The 21,292-nt window shown below is 37.1% G+C and overlaps 1 protein-coding gene across 13 annotated transcripts in view; it reads left to right on the top strand.

Annotated features, from left to right (window-relative positions):
- Or-17 (olfactory receptor 17) overlaps positions 1 to 20,196 on the top strand; it is a 28,879-nt gene extending 8,683 nt beyond the window's left edge. For 4 of the 13 annotated variants that reach the window (XM_062674546.1, XM_062674544.1, XM_062674545.1 and 1 more), the window contains 3 exons: positions 2,463 to 2,522; positions 6,025 to 6,126; positions 6,854 to 10,827. In XM_062674546.1, coding sequence (XP_062530530.1) covers positions 2,519 to 2,522; positions 6,025 to 6,126; positions 6,854 to 9,693 — 2,946 coding nt within the window. In that variant the 5' untranslated portion in view covers positions 2,463 to 2,518 and the 3' untranslated portion in view covers positions 9,694 to 10,827. Of the gene's footprint in view, positions 1 to 2,462; positions 2,523 to 5,408; positions 5,454 to 6,024; positions 6,127 to 6,853; positions 10,828 to 13,805; positions 14,293 to 15,539; positions 15,847 to 16,834; positions 16,932 to 17,877; positions 17,986 to 18,690; positions 18,996 to 19,983 lie in introns of those variants that run through there. The other 9 variants (XM_021347233.3, XM_021347232.3, XM_062674547.1 and 6 more) reach the window with 6 other exon arrangements.
- Positions 20,197 to 21,292: the final 1,096 nt, after the last annotated feature.

Raw genomic sequence — 21,292 nt, 5'->3', positions numbered from 1 at the left:
TGGTGGTAGCACTTCTTGTGAGTCCGCGCGGGTGGGTACTACCACCCTGCCTATTTCTGCCGTGAAGCAGTAATGCGTTTCGGTTTGAAGGGTGGGGCAGCCGTTGTAACTATACTTGAGACCTTAGAACTTATATCTCAAGGTGGGTGGCGCATTTGCGTCGTAAATGTCTATAGGCTCCAGTAACCACTTAACACCAGGTGGGCTGTGAGTTCGTCCAATCATCTAGCAATATAAATAGCAATATATATATATATATATAAATATTAGCCTATCCATTAAGTACATGTATTTTCTACATGGATACCAAGTTTCAAGTCAATCGGATGCACGGTTCAGTAGTTATAACGGAACATCCGTAAAAACCACTGTAGATTTATATATTAGTACACATGTTAGATATTGTGATTAATTTAAATTTTAAAGGGCGTCTTGCACTTGTGCCTTCGACACGAATACTTTCAAATGTCATAAATCCCTATAATAAACATCTTTGTAACGTTCTCATGTTTCGAGGTGAGCTCTTGAGAGTTCCGGGGTCCAATTACTAGATGCCTTGTTTTGTCGATGGACGCAATCGGTGTTTTTATCAAGAGAACCCACTTGGCATATTTTTTAACATACTTTTTTGTAACAATAATGCGTGGCGGCCTACAAGTTCTCAGTACGGCTTTTACGGTTTTTTTCTGGTTTGGTCATGTGGCTAAATAGGTATATATTGATTATAAGTTGATTAGATGTCCTTTTTTGTTTTTAAATGTAGACCAATTTAACAAAACTGATTGAAATATTCTCTATAGTTATTTTTTCAAACAATAATTGAGAATGTCATCTTTTTTTCAAGATTTTGAAGTCGTCGTGGCCTAAAGGATAAGACGTCCGGTACATTCGTAACTAGCGATGCAACGGTGTTCGAATCCCGCAGGCGGGTACTAATTTTTCTAATGAAATATGTACTTGACAAATGTTCACGATTGACTTCCACGGTGAAGGATAACATCGTGTTATAAAAATCCAACTCGCAAAATTATAATTTGCGTAATTACTGGTGGCAGGACCTCTTGTGAGTCCACACGTGTAGGTACCACCACCCTGCCTATTTCCGCCGTGACGCAGTAATGCGTTTCGGTTTGAAGGGTGGGGCAGTCGTTGTAACTATACTGAGACCTTAGAACTTATATCTCAAGGTGGGTGGCGCATTTCCGTTGTAAATGTCTATGGGCTCCAGTAACCACTTAACGCCAGGTGTGAGATCGTCCACCTATCTAAGCCTTAAAAATTAATAAAAAAACATCAGTAGCCTAAAATGTGGAGCCATTTCTTGGATTTTGTCTAACTCATGATTCCGGTATACCTTTTGTCTTTCCATCGATGTCTCTTTCTCATATAGTGAGTGAGCGACCCGCCACATTCCGTTTGATTCTCTCATGTTCTCACATGAGGTTCATAGTATCGGGTATGGTTTACGTGGCGTGTTATGGTTATTGTTTTTCGATCCGGCGGTAGATTCTACGAAGCACGGCTTTTGCTGGGGTTCGTGTTAGCAACGTCGTCAGGTTTGAGCCCCGTGCGCTCACCTACTAGTTAAGGTTACGCTGAAATAGCCTCTCAAGGCTATCAGCTTAGGTAGGATAAAAAAAAAGTAGCACCAAAACTAAGCTGGGTGGCGGCATTTACTTTGTAGATGTCTATGGGCTCCGGTAACCACATAGCACCCGCGGGGCTGTGAGCTCGTCTACTGAACTATGCAATAAAATCAAAAATATGTTAGGTGTTAAAATTGCACAGTTTGCCGCGTTATTTGAGACGACGGATCATTTTCAAGTGGCCACTTCAGTCTTACACCGCCGAGTATGTTTTTGTCGTGATTCAGAAAATAATTTTAAATAAACCTTTATTGCTTAGATGGGTGGACTAGCTCACAGCCCGTTTGGTGTTAAGTGGTTACTGGGGCCCATGGACATTTGCAACGTTAATGCCGCCACCCACCTTAAGATATGAGTTCTAAGGTCTCAGTATAGTTATAAACGAAGCGCATTATGCTTCACGGTAGAAATAGGCGGTACCTGTGCGGACTCACAAGAGGTCCTACCACCAGTAAAAACCAGCTGCTAACGTTTTGGTGGAATTGCTTTATTAGCTAACGTATATTATCACTGCTTTTACTAATTTATGCTATTAAATGCATTGTAGATGGTATTGAGCCGCGAGATATTTTTATTATCTTAGAAGACGACCTAGCATATGGTTCATTGGGTTGTGATTGGTCAACACCCTTCATGGATGCTATCGATTATCTGTCATAGTTAATTTTACGGCTCAACAATCTGAAGTGCGCAGTGTTAAAAACACCACCACCTTTTTCCCATTTAAGTTTTTTATACACGTTGTATTTTGGATTTCCGCATGTAACGAAATAACAAAAAAATGTGCAATACAATAATAATGAACAACTTGTCTAGGCGCGGCTTAAAGACAATTCGCAGTGGTAGGCGGCGGGTTGATTCCTCACCATCACATGAGTAAGTATTTTATTAGTAACAGAGTTAACGCATACACCGCGGACACGCTTCTTCTAAGGAATGTGCAATCGGCCATTTTGAAAAATTGAGTTTTACGACCTTTTTCTTTGACCTCGGATCCGACATTGACATCAATTCTTGCAGTGAACACGAGAGCAGCGCTCGGTGAAGCCTGCATAAACATTCGGGGTTAATAGAAATGAGTTGCCAAAAAAAAAACACGCAACACAATCACAAAACAAAAAAAAAAAAAAAAAAGAGAAGATTTCTTTACAGAGTACACAAGTACGACCTCTGTTCCCCCCTGGTCAAACCGACGCTTCATCCTGCGTCAGTTTTAGTCTCCATATTCATGTACTGTAGTAACAATGGAACAATCGTTTTCTATACTCAAAACATTGTAACACCGTGTATACGGAAATCATCATTCTCCTGCCCTTCTTCCAGTCACCTGGCGCAAAATGTTTTGTCCTTCCATACTCCTCTATTATATGCCTACCATTTCTTCGCTCACCCCCCTCTTACATATATCGTATTTCACGCAATCCATCAATTTCTTCTTAAGTCTACCTCTTCCTCTATATCCCAGTTAACACTCTCTTACTAACCTCATTTTCATTTCGTCTCATCACATGTCCATACCATCCCAAATCCCAAACGTGCACTTCTCAACTTCTCTGTCACAGGTGCCACTTTCAGACTTCCTTCCACTTCGATAAAGCGGCACGACACGAAAACCCTCTCATCGTGGCCGCCGGTAACTACATTCCCGATCCTGCGGACAGAATGGAAAGCAGTCGACGTCGCCCAAAACACGTCATCTCGGATCCTCTCGATCCACTAACGGTGTTTCTAGGTACTTCAAGCACCGGTCACCGTTCTCGTCGAGCCCTTCGTCGCAAGCGACGTAGTAAATTAACGAAGTAAATTAACTCTCAGACACAGCCCACTGAGTTTCTCGCCGGATTTTCTCAGTGGGTCGCGTTTCCGATCCGGTAGTAGATTCTGCGAAGCACGGCTCTTGCTAGGGTTCGTGTTAGCATCGTCATCAGGTTTGAGCCCCGTGAGCTCACCTACTAGCCACGGTTACGCTGAAATAGCCTCTCAAGGCTATCAGCTTAGGTAGGAAAAAAAAAACAGACTTCCTCTAACATATTTATTGCATATTCTATCCATTCTCGTTACTCCACACATCCATTGCAACATTCGCATCTCTGTTACATGCAATCGTTGTGTATACGGAAATAAACACTGTAATCTACTTGGGACTATTTATTCCCGTAACATACTCCCAAATATTTAATTAACTTCCTAATATTTGTATTTCTATATTATTGTCTTCCTTAAATGTGTAACGTCCTTTAACATGTGTTTCTAATAATAACCGCATCTTCTTTATGTACATGTGTATATTGTAGATAATTAGTTCATTATTTGTATCCTTTGTTTGAGTATCTTACCCCATTCTTGTGTGCAAGTGTTGCTCAGAGATATTCCCGTTGGTTTTCGTTGTCATTCACGTATTTAGTTCAAATTTATAATTAAACTAGCAGACCCGACCACACGTTGCTGTGGCTAAGGTTTTTGTTTCTAAATAACACGTGGCCGGCTATGCTAATACCAAAAATTAACAATGTAAGAACAATTGGATTTCACTGTATTGCGTTTACTACGAAATAAATTTCACTTATGATTTAACCTCAGCAACACGTGGTGTATAGGCCATTAAATTGTAGCTTATGTGAAACGTTTGGTATTTTTAACACAGCGCCATCTATGAGATATTAATGTCAGACAGTATTACAATTGTCTGTAAAACTTTTAAGGCGCCATCTGTTTTAGACTTATAAAACTTACAATTAATAACAATAATCAACTTAAGAAATCCTTTTATTGTTAATTAATAAATATTGCGACCATTAATCGAAATAAAAACCATCCTATCTTTCAAGTTGGATCAAACTGCACATGGTGTACAAATTTAATTTAAAATCGGTTAAGTAGTTTAGGAGTCCATCGCGGACAAACAACGTGACATGTGATTTATTTATATTAAGATTGTAATTCTGTTTGATCATAAAAGTCTGCGACATAATAAATTATTCTATGAATTGTTTTCTTTAAAATTCAATCATTCACCGCATACATAAGACTGTTTTTCTCCCAACAACCGGTTGTTAGATGGCACAGATAGCCCCAGATAACAGATTGCGGGTCATCTGTGTTAGATGGTCTTATCTATTTCAATATATTAATTACGTTACTCTAATAATATTCCTATTAAATAATATTGTCTTTCTCAAGTGTTCCTCATCTTTTACAATGTTTTTGTATCACTCATAACATTCATTTCTAATTTTAATGTAGTTCTCCTGTCGTAATCTCATCACGCAATTTTTTTTTACATTAAATATAATTTCATCTTCATTATTTACATTTCTATTTCGTAGATTATAATTAGTTCATATCTGTACTCGTTGTTTGAATTTCTCACACTTTTCTTGTATAAAGCGCTTGTCAGAGATATTCCGAAGAGAGATCCTAATTGTCATTCACATAGTTCAGACCTGTTGTCATATTGCAAATTTGTTTTATTTTTATTTTTTTAACAATAAAATTGCTCGCCGCTTAACACTTTGAATTTAATTGATATTTTGCTTTAAACCTCATTCTCCTTACTGGTCACTCACTGTTATAGCCGTTATTCTTCTTTTAATATTGTTTTCTCAAATTAATCGTAAAATTTGTTTAGTTGAGTTGATCATTTGGTAAATTATGTTTATATATCTCACCATTTTCAAAGATAAAAGGGACTTGCTTTGAGATTTGCCATGACAAATCATTGTTATTCGATAGCATTGAGACGTTCTGTATATTTTATTGTAGCTTTGTTGCTGTTGGATTTCCCGTACAAAAAATTAATCTTGGTTTGTAAGTTGAATTTTATATTATTTATTATTTTGTTTTATTTTATTTATGGTTTAAAAGTTTTGAAGTGGAAATGCAGTCATAACTCTGTCCTTTATTACCTCGGATACATGTGACATAAAAAGGGCCCTTTCCTTTTTTTGATTTAGTGGTTTAGGGTACCCTTATGGAGTTGCATATATGTCCTTTTTGTTGTTAGCTAAATAAAGCATCTGTAATTTTATGTGTTAGAAGAGAGAGACCTCATTATAAAATATATTTTTCTTTACTTTGTAAGTGACGACTCTGTCAGGCGTAAGGACGTTTCTCATTCTTCTACAACAAAGATTGTCAAATCTAAATTGATCGTATTTTTGTTTATTTCACGATTAAACCACTTATTAACTTCCTACAGTTCTTTTATAAAATCAGTTGTTTGTAAATAAAATTGTTTTGTTTAAGCTATATCGTCGCCCTCCACGCTGTAACGACTTAAAGCACCCTCGATGACTCGTCGTTCTGTTCTGTTATTGACATTGTCTGAACATTTCACAGTACGTGATGATTTTATCAATGTCCACGAATCTTTTACCAGGTCCCGTGAGGATGGTGTTCGATGACGAGCTTGAAGAAATCTTTGATGATCCTATTAAGATTAATTTTGGAAGCGGCGGTATAATGAACGGTTTACTGCGTGGTAAGCTTCCTATATTTTTTTTTGCACTGTGACCCTTTTTTCTTTTACTAGGACGCATTGTAAAGTTTGAAGGTCGGACAATTGAGTTATTTAACTCAATCGATAATTCGATTTCGTGTTTCAAGGTAGATGGAGGCTGTAATGAATCCAATTAACGCCTAATACTAGACGGGCCTTGTATTGGTTCACCTAGTTAAGTAAGCAATATATAATTTAAATTTAAAAACTGATCAAATTTGGTGGTAGCCATATCGTTAACTTTTATGGGCTCTGGTAATTTGACAATTTGTCTTAATCCTTAGACCGCGAACCGTCGATAGATCGACTCCATATTAATAAGTATAAAGTGCGGACCGTCGGAATACTGACTATTGCGCAGTGTGATACTATAATATATATTTCTGTATCGATCTGTACGGACTTGTCTGAGCGCACGCACGTATGGTGTTTTTAATAAGTTGATAATATTTATAAATTGACCATTTAAAATTATTTTGCTGTGACTTTTGCATTGTTTAAAATGCATTGGTTCTTGTAATTAATTGAGCTAATTTTTCTTTTTTCAAAAAGCCTTTAACAATTTCTGCAAAGTATATGAAAATAAGTTCAGCAAATAAGTTCAGGGTTAAGCCAATTAAATTGTGAAACGTGATTTATTTATTTAATTAAAACAAAGTAGTAGTAGTGCTATTGTAAAATAATAATTGGTTAAATGTTATTGTTTCAGGCACAGAAATATTTGATCTTGATTGTGTCGCAGAAGAGGCCGATGTTGATATTATTGATCTGACTGGGTCTCGCAGTTATCGGAACTTGCCAGTGTTAGAAGATAAGTGTGACATCAAGCCGTTGAATGTTAAACTGGTCGACTGTTTCAAATATCCATGGTATTATAGGAAGAATTTATCAGAAATATTGAGAAACTTAAATAAAAGCAAAAAAAATATTGAAAAAGATACGCGAGAGAAAAAAACCAGTAAAGTAGTTCTGAGTTCTGAAATGGAAAAGAGAGAAATAACTAAAGCAAAGAGAAACGACGGAAAGTATTTAAAAGGCACAGATAAAGAAAAAGAATATTTCAGACGTAAATTAGATATAGAAATACGAAGAGCAGTCAGTCAAAGAAATAAAACTGAAGTTGATTTTAAAAGAAACAAAGGATTAATCGGAATGGTAGTGACTGAAAAAAAAATTAACATAGATAAAACTGAAGGACTAAATAAACCTATACCTGAAAAAATTAAAATCGATAATAAACATAAGAATAAGCCAAATGACAAAGAAAGCGAAACATTTATTCAGAATGTTAAAAGTAATCAAAGCAAACCTGAAGATATGAGTAGTTCTATTCAGTCAAAATCAAACTCACCTAGTGAGTTAGGGCTACTTCGTGATTTAGATAATAAGCAAGACAACAGAAAAGATTCAACAAAGTCGAAAGTTATTCAGAAGAAGTTGAAAGATTCTAAGAAATATAGAGAGGTTCATAAGTGCATGAAACCAGATAAACGTCGAGAAAAGAGTGAAGAACGTGTAAAAACTCATTGCTCCAATAAAGAAATATATTTTAAATTACGGTATTTCCAGGATGGAAAGATGATAACGAAAATTGTCAAATGTATTGAAGATTCGAAAAACGATTGCATGGATAATTACGATATAGCTACTCAGACCAAACGTAAGAAGCTTGCAACAGTACAAGAAAAGTCTACAAATATGAAGATTACTGAACCAATAAATGATGAAGCGGTTCGTCCACAATCTGCGGCACATAATATTGATATGAATGTCACAAACAGATCGCCTTTGAATGAAACGAATACGGTTAAACTTGGAGAGAATGATAAAATGAACAAACCAACGAATCTGTCTACAAATCCATCAACATCCTTACAATCTTCACTGAATATTTATGAAAACAATTTGAAACGAGTCCGAGAAGATATTGAAAAACAAATTAACAAGACACTATCAGAAAAACCCCAATTTGAACCAAAAGCAAGCTATAATAACACCCCTAAAGATCTAAGCAATCAACCTTCTAAAAATCTATTGGCTGCAGTAGCAGCTGATTGTGCAATGATGAATTCTGCGAATAATTCAGTCAGTGAAAATATATTGAATCATATATCTAGGAATCAAAAACAGAGTAATCAATTGTTGTCCCAAGATCAAGCAAGACAGTCTTCATTCCACGTCGTGGCCTATAATGCAGGAACTACTGCTAATCACCAGAATATTTACATCAATAGGAATCATAGTATGCCTGCTTCAAGTAATGATTTACACCATAATGTCAATTCTCCATATCTGCCACGAATCCATAACAATTATTCATTAATAAACCAGGGACATACTCAAGCAAATTTAAGCAAATATTATCATAACCAAGTCCCTAGCGTATCTAGACCCCAGGGAAATTCCAATAATCAAAACATTTTATCTGCTCCCCAAAATAACAATGAGCACAATCGCTTCATACCTCCAATCTACACCAACGCAATTAGGCCTGAGGTATCTTCTAACCACTACAGACCAGCGTATTCTCAAAATATACCACAAACTTTTCACCAGTCTGTAATGCAAGGTTTCCCTCGACAATATTATCCAAATTACTATCGACAGCGTTCCTATTACGATGGAGGACTGTGTAATGGTAAAAATAATCCGGCACGTTCTACTGATATAAATCAAAATCGTAGCTGGCCTGGTAGTAATGGGACTCGTGTTCCATATTCTGAATGTTCTAGTCTACCCCCATTACCGATACCACCACCTCCATACACATTGCCGAATCAGCATCTCTCCACTCCTGATTCAATGCTATCTACACAAGATACTTCAATAATTGGAAGGAATGATGAAGGTCTCATTAAGAAGATCAATATTAGAACCGGACCACTTAGCAATATCTTGGAAAAAAATAAAAAAAATCCATTATGTGAGAACAGAGAGTCGGAAAGCTCATTATCAGCGCAAAAACAATATCAAGTACACTCTATTGAAAAGGAAAAAGACCCAAAAGATGAATTGGGGCATGCATTATTTTCAGAAAAATCGGTGGCAGCAAAAAATGCCGTGCAGAAGGAATTGGATGACTTAATAACAAACCTTTTTGAACCTGATACCAGTTCCATTACGTTTACTGCTAATGTTGAATCAAATAAAGCTGAGATGAATAATCCTATGTCCAAGCCGTGCCCTCTATCGAAGAAATTAAAGGACCAAGCGGTGGTTACGTCCCATAAAACAAATGAAGAAAACAGAAATAATTCAAAGGTTTTAAACGCGTCTCCTAACGGTGAAAGTTCTAAAGAAGCTGTTGAAACAATTAATAATTCGCCTTTTCTCAATAAATCTGTTTTAAAATCGAGATTGCTCGAAGAAAACGAAATTTTAATCGATAGAAAAATATCAAAGAAGAGATTTTTATTTGAAAAGAATGTTACAGATAAAGAAGGGACCAAAAAAATTTCTATAGAGGAATATAAAAATAGATCTTTAGGAAGTCGAAACGGTCAATCGAAGTCTAGCATAAAATCGAATGAGAATCGATCAGTGAAATAAAGTGTTTGTTTAGAAAAAATATATATAGGTGCATTATATGTAGATAGCTGGGTTAGCAGTAGCAATGGTCAATCCTCATACATTTAAATAATTTAAGCCGAATAGTGACGAATCCGCCATGGTGTGCCAAAGAATCGTATATATCTTAATTTTAAGACTCAATTTTTTTGTCTTAAAGGAGTTATCTGTTAAATGCCTAAGCAAAATTCAAAATCTTTAGTTTTAAGCAAATGTATACATTATAAAACCGGTTGGCTCATTTCGTAATTTTCAACTGCTTTTATTGATTCGCCATCCTTACTGAAGTAAATGAAGTGTATATTACTGTATTGAAGTATAGTACACTGAAGTATATAATAAGGTGAATATAGTACAAATGACTTTAATATGATGGACATTAGACATGACTCATATATGTTTTATAACTTTTCATTTACTCTGAAAGTATTGGTTTTTATTTAGAATTTAACTACTCGTATAAGAGCAGCTGCTTAAGATTAAAGATACGTCTTTCTGTCTTAATGACTATAATATTTGCATGTTTACAAATCGTAAACGAAGTAGGCACTTGTTAATTTTGTGATGACATAACATTATACATATATGTAACGTTCTCTTAAACTGTATTGAAGATTATATTGAAGAAAATTTACTGATTAGTTAAGTGAAATTATTTAGAAACGCCCAAGTTCTGTTTTAGTATTGTAAGTTTACTTATATCTGTATTAGTATAGTCATGTATTTAATAATTTAGTAGCGTGATTTAGCGTTTTTTATTGACATTAAAATTTAGTGTAATGTTAGTGTGAACTTTAGCAACGATTTTATGTTGCGAATTTTGAATTTCTTTTGTGTTGCGGTGTGGTTGGTCGCAAGCCTGCATCTTGGGCCTTTGTGAAGGATCTTCAATTGTTTCGAACTGTTTGTCAGAAACTCCTGTTGTTAATGCCAAACGTTTTGGAGAAGTTTAGTGGCCAACAATCAGAAAAGGCTAGCAGAAATGAAAATGCTTCGTCCCTCTACGAAATTTTTCAGTGTAAATCGCAAGGATAAGTGAAGATCCAGTAACCTTTAATAGGACTGATGTGTGTAAAATAATTTTGGGTTACAATGAAATTAAATAACTTTGTAGAACATATCTCTTTTATTGTAAACGTGTTTTTACGAACGCCATGGTGTGTAATTGTACTTAATTAAAATCGCGTGGTTTCTAAAAAAATGAGAATTAGAGCGTACTATTAGTCCGAATGGGTAGATACCCATTTGAATTATTCCCACGAAGCATGCTTATCGATCGGATGAGCGTTTGTTTTAGTTAGGAAACAAAACTTTGATCTTGGACTTTCTACGAGCTTGAATTCCATTTTACACAGAACAAAGAAGTGGGTCGTGAGATATTTTTCCCATCAGCAGCAGCTCATCCCGTTTTGCGGCCAGCAGTGGCTTGGCTCTGCTCCTGGGATTGCTGACGTTCATGGGCGACGGTAACCACTCACCGTCAGGTGGCCCGTGTCCTCGTCTCCGTGCAAAGGTTATAAAATAAAAATCTAATGCAATAGACTGTCTTTTATTAAGCTCTGACACAGAGACCGTTCAATAACTATACATCTGTCATCTGCTGTGGGTGCATGTCATAATTTGCCTATTTCTGTTTTTTGTTCGCAGAAATCGGGATCGCGAAACGTAATAATAATAAATGTTAATTCCAAATGAGAATAACAAAAAAAATAATGTGGATTTAAATACTCTGATATGTGTTGAAATATTCTGAGTATTTCGGGACAGCTTTGGCTAATACCATCCTTTTCCTTTCGATTTGTATAGCTAGTTTGTTCTGCTAGTGTTCTTAAAAGCACAAAAATTTTACTGGCTTGAAATTTCTCAGATTTTTTCCGCAATACTTAGGCTACGGTATCAATAGAAGTTTAATAAAAGTAAGAGTCTCAGATTTTTTAAATGAATGCTTAAAGTTCTAGAACTATTTTAAACATGCTTACCTCCGACTACGGGTAAGACGTAGAATGTTTGTTTGAATTCATACCACCCTTGTTTACTACATTTTAAGACGTGTACGTTGGAAAGAGCCGGATTGTAACAGATTAAAAATTCAAAATAATAACAATTTAGTGTTCATGCTAATTAACTTAATGATCACTGTGTTTAATAGTATAGGAATCGTAATGTCAAATGCAATAGATGGACAGAAAAATCACGGACTGTAGACATAATTATGGTAACGAAAGTCGGTACAACACTAGTTTTTTATGTATTGCTTCGATGGGTGGGCTCATGACCCACCTGGCGTTAAGTGGTTAAGGAGCCAATAGACAGCTACAACGTAATTGCCACCACTCGTTTAAGTTCTAAGTCTCAGTTTTACAGTACAATGGTTGCCCCATCCTTCAAACAGAAACGCATTACTGCTTTACGGCAGAAATGGGCTGTGTGGTGGTTGGTACCTATACATAGTACGCCATATAACTAGTAAATGTACACGTAGGGCCAAGCTGTAAAGTTGCGGTAATCAAAATTGAGCTTCCTCTGAATCCGCCCCTGAAATTTAAAGTCACGTCGGTAGATAGCGTGAGCTGCATTGCAAGCATGTATTGCACTCCCAAAAGGCAATATCTCAAATATGAATCTAGAACCGGTTCTGTCCTCTGCATCAGATTCAGCACAGGATATCATGTTAGTGGAAGGAAATGTTGTATTGTGACACGAAAAATGTTTTATAGACTGAAATACGTTGTATGTAGTTGGGTTTGGTGGGGGCATAGACATATTCAGACAACTACCCAATAAAATGTATTCTATACAAAGTTTCTTCATAAGCTTCGAACTGGGAAGAACTGGGAAGGCTGATGAACTTCCCAAATATATTTTCAACCTTAAAGTCAAGGAATTATGGAGTTTTTAATTGTCACATACGTGTACCTTTATTGATGATCAAAAGCATTTATGTGATTGTTCGTTCTTTTTAATTTGAAAATTTGGCAGACTTCCATTTACCTAACCGTTCGTCCCTTGTTTGACCGCGTTAGGGGTGAAATATCTAAAAATCTTTCCTAAGTGGGTTATCACAATATTAATCGGCAGCGAAATTTTCAAGTTTGTAGCTCCAGCAGTTTCGGTTTCCAGGTAGCTGTTGAAGCCGCATCAGGACCGCGACTCGCTTTTGTGCAATAGCCGAAAAACCGCCTACATGGGCGTTCGCATATATCCCTCACGCGTCATCCAGGCGGTAGCGCCATCAGCATCGTAAACATATAATATTTCGAATATATGTCTTATTGCCTTTGAGCTCGTGTCAAAATTTGGGTCATTTTCAATAAATTGGTCCATAATTTTTGTTTTCCTCCGTTATCCTCCGTTAAGCGGAGTCTTATGCCCGTATCTTTAGTTAGACGTTTCGTAAAATATTCCTCCACTCTTAACTCATCCGATGATACTCGAGCATTCCTCCCAAACTTACTCGAGTTTGGTATTTTTAGTCGACCATTACAATATTCCTCAACTGTCCTCGAGTGAGGTAGAGAGGTGTTATTGCGTCACCACGACAACATCAGTTTGACTTGACAGTTCATTTACTCCACTCCGGTTAGGAAAAAATTTCAAGGACGTTTGAGTGGACTTTATTTTTACGACTAAGCATACCAAAACGCGCGTTGGAGGTTGAGTCGAGTCGAGTTAAGCTCGTGTGAACGACTAAAGATACGGGGGTTAGTCCTTGATCTACTTTTTACGAAAAGACAAAATCTTGAAACAAGCACTCTTGTGACATCGGTCTTGACTCTTCTTAATATTTAACTACAGTCAATTAATTCCGAATTATTTTGTTTTAAACTTTGAACGTAATTGTGCATTTATGACTAGATTAATTGTATAACTCGAAAGAGAAACGATTTTAACTGTTCAATTTTGTTCAATTAGCGATCCTATTTTTCGTAAAAAATTTAACGAAACTTTCAAGCTACTTATTAAGTAACGAAATTTGTAAATTGAATTGACTGGTGTATTATAAATTACGAAAACTAGTTTACAGTCTGTAGGTTTTAGACGCTTCAAGAATTAAATTTACAACTAATCTATTCGATACGAAATATTTCAAAACGATGAGAGAAGATAAAATGGAAATTAATAATTCCCAAAAATTTTACACGAAAATGATTTTTCGTTATCTTTACTCTGTTGGTTTGGGCGATTGGTGGTACCAGCACGAAGACCGCTCAGACTCACACCGGAAACTCTACTGTCTGTGGGCAGTAATATCGAATGCTTATATATTCCTGAACATTTGCAACGAGTTACTGGCAAATTTTAGGAAAGACCTTACCGACGTCGAAAAGAATGATGCGATCCAGTTCAGTTTTGCTCATCCGCTGATCTTCGCTAAGATCGCGTCTTTTTTTTTTAATAGGAAGAAGATAAGAGAAGTATTTGGCAGGCTGTTAGAAGAAAACAGGTCTGTATACTCATGTGGGGAGTTGGAGAAAGAGTCTATGAAACAGATCAAGAGGTACAGTTTGGCTTTCATTGGAGTTTCTTATATGACTTTGGTTATGTCGACTATTGACGGGTTGAGGGCGCATTTTAAGGAAGGTAGGTAGATTTTTTGCTCACACTTTGATTACTTGCGAAGGCATGCAAAATTTTATTTATGTGTTCATTATTATTACATTGGTAATAATGTAATCTATCTACCTATATATAGAAAAATGAATTGCTGTTCGTTAGTCTCGCTCAAACTCGAAAACAGTTGGACCGATTTGGCTAATTTTGGTGTTGAATTATTTGTGGAAGTCCAGAGAAGGTTTAAAAGGTAGATAAACATGAAGTTTCTCGGAATTAAATAAAGTTTAGGTCTTTTATTTATCGATTGAGGCACTACGAAGTCTGCCGGGTCAGTTAGTCTATACTAATATTATAAAGAGGAAAGATTTGTTTGTTTGTTTGTTTCGAATAGGCTCCGAAACTACTGGACTGATTTGAAAAATTCTTTTTCCATTAGAAGCTGACATTGTCCCTGATGAACATAGGCTACTTTTTTATTTTATTTTTTATTTTAGTTTTTTGGTTTCATGTGTGTTTTAATGTTTCCGAAGCGAAGCGAGGGCGGGTCGCTAGTCTGTAATAAAGTTGATAATATTGAAGTTACAATTAAATCTATATACTTTAGAGTCTTAGTATTATATATTTTACTCGTAATATCGGTATATTATGGGTTGATGTTGGGTATGAAATTGCCGATATGTACTGAAAAATTGAAATTCGTTTTTTTTTTTTCATTTAACATATTTATTTAATCAAAATATTTACCATTCCCTGTGTACTATGAAGTCCAGTGATTGATTTGCATACTTGTTTACTTTTTAATATTATAAGATTTCTGTGCGTCTTGTGAGTGCGCATGACTAGGTACCACAATCCTGCCTATTACTGCCGAGAAGCAGTAATGTGTTCCAGTTTGAACAGTGGGGCAGCCGTTCTACTAAACTACTACTTACTAACTTAAACTAAGGCTTGGAATTCTTGTCTATGCAATAAATAAACAACTGCTTCGTGACAGAGATAGTTTTGATTACGGCATTTTTTTTTATTGCTTACATGGGTGGACGAGCTCACAGCCCACCTGGTGTTAAGTGGTTACTGGAGCCCATAGACAACTACAACGTAAAAGCCGCATTCACCTTGAGATATAAGTTCTAAGGTTTCAAGTATAGTTACAACGGCTACCCCACCCTTCAAGCTGAAACGCATTACTGCTTCACGGCAGAAATAGGCAGGGTGGTGGTTGGTACCTACTCGCGCGGACTCACAAGATGAAACCATCTCATTTCTTCATTCAGGCATTCCGATCAGGACTGAAGTAACTTACTACCCCTCTCCATCGAACTCTGGCGTTATTGTCAACATCCTTCGGTTTCTGGTCGAGTTCCACTGGTGGTACATAGTGTCCGTAATGGTGGCCATAGACAGCTTGGCTGTGGCCTCCTTTGTCTTCGTCACATTCAAGTTCAAGTTACTCCAGCGCTACTTTAAGGATATGGGGTTGACCGTACGTCGCGATCAAAGCAATATGACAGACGAGGCACTTGCAGATAAATTTCGAAGGGACTTCATTGTAGGCGTCAAATTACACGAAAATGCTTTGTGGTAATTATGTCATTTTTATTAATAAGCAAATGATCTCAGTACATTCCAGCTAATTTTTACTGGTGGTAGGACCTCTTGTGAGTCCGCGCGGGTAGGTACTACCACCTCGCCTATTTCTGCCGTGAAGCAGTAATGCGTTTCGGTTTGAAGGGTGGGGCAGCCGTTGTAGATGTCTATGGGCTCCAGTAACCACTTAACACAAGGTGGGCTGTGAGCTCGTCCACCCATCAAAGCAATAAATAAATAAAAAATAATAGAATATGGTATCACCGACCACTGAGTATTTTAGTGGCATTGTTAAATTTGCGCAATTCACTTGTGGTTTTGTAAGCTCGCACAGATCGGCAACACTATCCTGTCTATTTCGACTACGAAGCGGTCATAGTTTCCAGTTTGAAGGTAGTACAGTTATTTTTTATTCCTTAGATGTGTGGACGAGCTCTCAGCCGACCTGGTGTTATGTAGGCAGCGGCTTGGCTCTGCCCCTGGCATTGCTGAAGTCCATGGGCGACGGTAACCACTTACCATCAGGTGGGCCGTATGCTCGTCTGCCTACAAGGATAATAAAAAAAAAGTGGTTACTGGAGCCCATAGACATCTACAACGTAAATGCGCCACCCACCTTGAGACATACGTTCTAAGGTCTCAAGTATAGTTACAACGGCTGCCCCACCCTTCAAACCCAAACGCATTATTGCTTCACGGCAGAAATAGGCAGGTTAGTGGTACCTACTCGCGCGGACTCACAAGAGGTCCTACCACCAATAACCACCAGCTGTTATACAATTCAATTATTATTGTGATTACGACCACATGTCTTTATTTTGATGAATGCATTCATTTTGTCATGTTTATGACTCCTGTTAACCATCGCCAAGTGGGGATGGAACTCATTCATTCATCTAAGCAGTAAATAAAAAGGTACTAGAAGAGTTTTTAGTCATCCAAATGTATGGCTATAATATTGAGACACGCGGAATTGTTTCAGGTGTGCCGAAAACGTTCAAAAAGCTTTCGGATGGGTCTACAGCGTTCAGGTGTTTGAGACAGTGGCGCTGTTGGTGATGTGCCTCGTAAAGCTCGTGGTGATAAAGATTTTTATAACGCCGTACTTAGTGAATTAACTAGCTGTACCCGTCCGCTTCGCTGGGCATTTAAAATTAACATTATTATTTTCCACCCCCACAAAGATTCTCATCATTAACGTCATCAGTTGCGGGGGGTAACTGGTGCAGGGAGTCCAACACTCATATAAATATTAGCCTATCCATTAAGTACATGTATTTTCTACATGGATACAAAGTTTCAAGTCTATCGGATGCATGGTTCAGTAGTTATAACGGAACATCCGTAAAAACCACTGTAGATTTATATATTAGTATAGATTTTGACATTGGTACCGCGCTGTATGTATTTGTGTCGCCAAGCTCTCATGCATACCAGCTTCGAAGGGCGAAACAACCATGATAGGGTATCCTCTTCCGCGCATCGTATTCCACAGTGCTGAAGATCGTGATTTTTAAGAGCTCTTTAATTCGGACTATGTTCCTCCATTAATTCCTGTCCTCCTGTGATAGAATATAATACAAATTAAAGTACAAAACAGTTGCGAAGGTAGCGTTTGGTATGCCTATGTCCTCAGGCGACGGTGATCTCCCACTATCGGGTTGACTCGTCCCGAGTTCGAAGGATGCATTTTGATCTTTTGTTACAAGGTGTATTGTGGCAATCATTCGGAGCATTAAGCAATAAAGAGAGTTAGGTCAGTCAATGTGCCCAAAGATAGTTTGTGTTTGCTTACGGTTTTATATCAGTCGCATGCATGCACCATGGTTTCATTGGCGAGGACTCAGACGTGGCCGTGCGGGCATGGGTGTAACGGAATCGTTTATTGGTTCTTTAAACCACTCCGATAAGCCCTGTCTCGGCGAGGGCAATTCCCGCATACCCCACACTGACCCTCGGCCTTAGCGCCATGTACGAATTTGGGCCCAGGGCCAAAAATAAAACAGATTTGATGCCTTTTTTCAGACCACGAACCACAACATGATCTTCTTATTGGCCAACTTTGCTTTTATGTTATGCGTTATTATACTGAATGGTTCTTATATGATGCCAGCTGGTGACGTCACTTATGAGGTACCTCATTATTGTTTGTAGTAGTATAAAAAAGTTTTTGAGCAGGCTTAGACTTAAATAGTAAGCGAGTAACAGTTTTTTACACAATTTGCTTGCATTCTAGATTTCAACTCGCAAATACAGATCATGAATCATTTCACAATGAATTAGTGTATTGCAAAAGTGTGCAGTTAACAAAAAAAAACTTTGGTAGTAAAAATCTTGGCAGTCCTACTCGTGCACCCTCTACGCGGGGATTTTCTAGAAGCTTCGACCACCGACCTAATAAAAAGGGGGGGTATTGTGCAAACACGCAGAGTGGAATCGTTGTAATGTCACTGTGTGAGCTCCTTTTGCCTTTATTAGTAGACTAACAATTGGTTCGGTTATTATAAAGGATCTATCCTATCTATCTATCCAAGGAAAGGAAATATCGTAGTGACATCATACAGTGATGGCCATTGCCAACTTACACCCAGACTATTAATACAGTCCTAAATGAGGATATGCAGAGATTGTGGGTATAGCTAAGAAACACAATAGGGATTATATAGATGGATGATTAGGAATACATACCTACATGCCCAATACGATCAATATCCAATCGACGGCAGCCCATTGCTAATGAGAATATTTGGAGTGTTTTTGGCTATTAAATTTCCGTATTATCTCACATAATATACGTGTCAGGCAGTTAAATATTTTAGGTTTGTAAATTATTTTCAGGCCTCAGAAGTACCGACGTCTATATTTCTGTGTGGATGGGAGCTGGTGCGTCAGACTGACCTTCGTTTCCTCGTAGTGGTTGCCATTCAAAGAAGTCAAGTTCCCGTCATTATGAAGGCTTTTGGTATCATGACGTTATCGTATAGCAATTTCATTGCGGTTAGTCTTTTTAAATTTTATGTTCAATTTCAAATTAATTTATTCTAATCCAAGCACTGAACATTTTTACCGGTTGATAAAATTAATTATACCTTCAGCCCCAAGAAGAAGGTATTTACTGTTTTCACGAACTGTAGTTATTGGCTGACGGCTGTCCTTGGGATGCTGACGCGAACTGAGAAGACTCCCCCCTGAGGGTTACCTAAAGAGTAAGAGTCGAGGAATATCATAACGTTGTTTGGTGAATAGATTTGCACGTTTTGTGATACAACCGCCGAAAATGTTACGGGTCAAAACGGGACGGTGTGCATTAGAAGGGTTAAAACTATTACCCATACCCAAGTGAACGCGATATATATTTTTGATACCCTATGTCATCCGGGGACAGTGTAGCTTCCCAACAGTGAAACCATTTTTGAAATCGGTTCAGTAGTTTTGGAGCCTATTCAATGCAAACAAACAAACAATCAAATGTTTGGTATTAAGTGGGTACCGAAGCTCAGTTGTTACAGCATTAATTCCACATCCCAATACGATGTCGAAGTCTCAAATGTATCTATATATTAATACGTGAAGCAAAAACTCTGGACCCCTTTTTACGAAAATTGTGCGGACGGAGGAGTATTAAATTTTCCTCACTTCTAGAGAATATAAAGAAGTAGTACAGAATGTTAATATTTTTTTAAATTATGTACATTAAATACATTAAACCAATAAAAAAAACATTACACACATTACCATGTATTTGACACACACACACACACACACGTATGCATACTATTAGTTTATTGTCAAACTTTTCTTATTGCATAAAATATAGTCTGTGGTGAAATTGAGAATAGATTAAATATTGTTTGTCTTTAATAACATTTGTCTAAAGACTACAGTCTTAGCGACATCTGACTGGATTCTACCCTTAGAAGTATAATAGTCTTTGACTATAGAATCATAATAGTGTACAAACTTATAATTTTAATTAATTAGAGTCGAATTTCGACTACCGGGGACTACTAGTCTTTATAAGAGGATAATATTATATAAGAATACACGCATATCGAGTGATTGGAATCAATTTGATGTTTTTAATTTCTTATTAAGAACATTTTTACAAATGATTATTACTTTTTATTACAGGTACTGCGTTTTTCTTATTCATTCTTTGCAGTTTTATATTAGCTCATTTCGGAAAAAGCTAGTTTTTAAAAAGCTGTTTGAGTTTCTACAATATTAGCTTTTCGCTTTCGATGGAGGATATTGAAATAAATTAACTATTTAATTGAGTATTGTTAAGTCTAAATTGTTCTTAGTGAAGTTATTTAGGTGCAATAAAGAAAGTAAAAAATAGAACGGTCGTATTATTTGATTTGGGTTGATGAGTAGGCCTGAAGGACTAAAAGGTGTTCGGCTGAATATCGAACATGATTCCTGTGACAGAGTCCTTAAGGTCGTTAAATTCTATTCCTACGCGGCAAGCGATAAACAAATCTTACATTAACAATGTCAGTTGTTATTTAAATAATAATGTTTTAGTCACAATTTAATGATGAATATAACTTTTTATTGCCTAGACGGGTGAACGAGCTTACAGCCCACCTTGTGTTAAGTGGTTATTAGAGCCCATATACATCTACAACGTAAATGCGCCACCTACCTTGAGATATAAGTTCTAAGGTCTCAAGTATAGTTACAACGGCTGCCCCACCCTTCAAACCGAAACGCATTACTGCTTCACGGCAGAAATAGGGTGATGGTATCTAACCGCGCGGACTCACAAGAGTTCCTACTTTTGCCGGTCTGATTCTTATTACATGATGATTATACCTTCACCGTGGAAGTCAATCGTGGACGTTTGTAAAGTACGTATTTCATTAGAAAAATTGGTACCCACCCGCCTGGGCATCGAACACCGGTGCATCGCTCAACACGAATGCACCGGATGCCTTATCCTTTAGGCCATGAAGACTTAGAGAAGCAATATTTATTCTTGTTATGAGTAGCATTGGACTGAAAGATTGATTTCCCTAACCCATTTTTAAATAACATACAAGATTTTGGTTGTAAAGTTGAGTTTTACTTAAGTTATTGAATCCATGTTTCAGTTGGACGTGATCCAGAATGTTTTATATCTCTCTGCCTACACCTTTTTATTCTTGTTGTGAGTAGTATTGGACTGAAAGATGGATTTTCCTTACTCAATCTTAAATGACATAAGACGTTTTGGTTGTAAAGTTGAGATTTACTTAAGATATTGAAGCGACGTTCCAGTTGGGCGGGGTCCAGAATGTTTTGTGTCTCTCTGCCTACACCGAAACTTCGAAGCGGAAGATGAATGTTCGTGTTACTGTTTGCCAAGAAATTTCCAACTTCTAATGCAACCCGAAAGTCTGTCCAGGTTTTATTTTCGGATTTAAAAACCAAATTTGTAGGTAGTTCGATAAAACCG

This window comes from Bombyx mori, chromosome 21 (assembly GCF_030269925.1).
Source record: "Bombyx mori chromosome 21, ASM3026992v2".
NCBI classification, from domain to species: Eukaryota; Metazoa; Arthropoda; class Insecta; order Lepidoptera; family Bombycidae; genus Bombyx; species Bombyx mori.
This window is presented reverse-complemented; position numbering and strand designations above follow the sequence as displayed.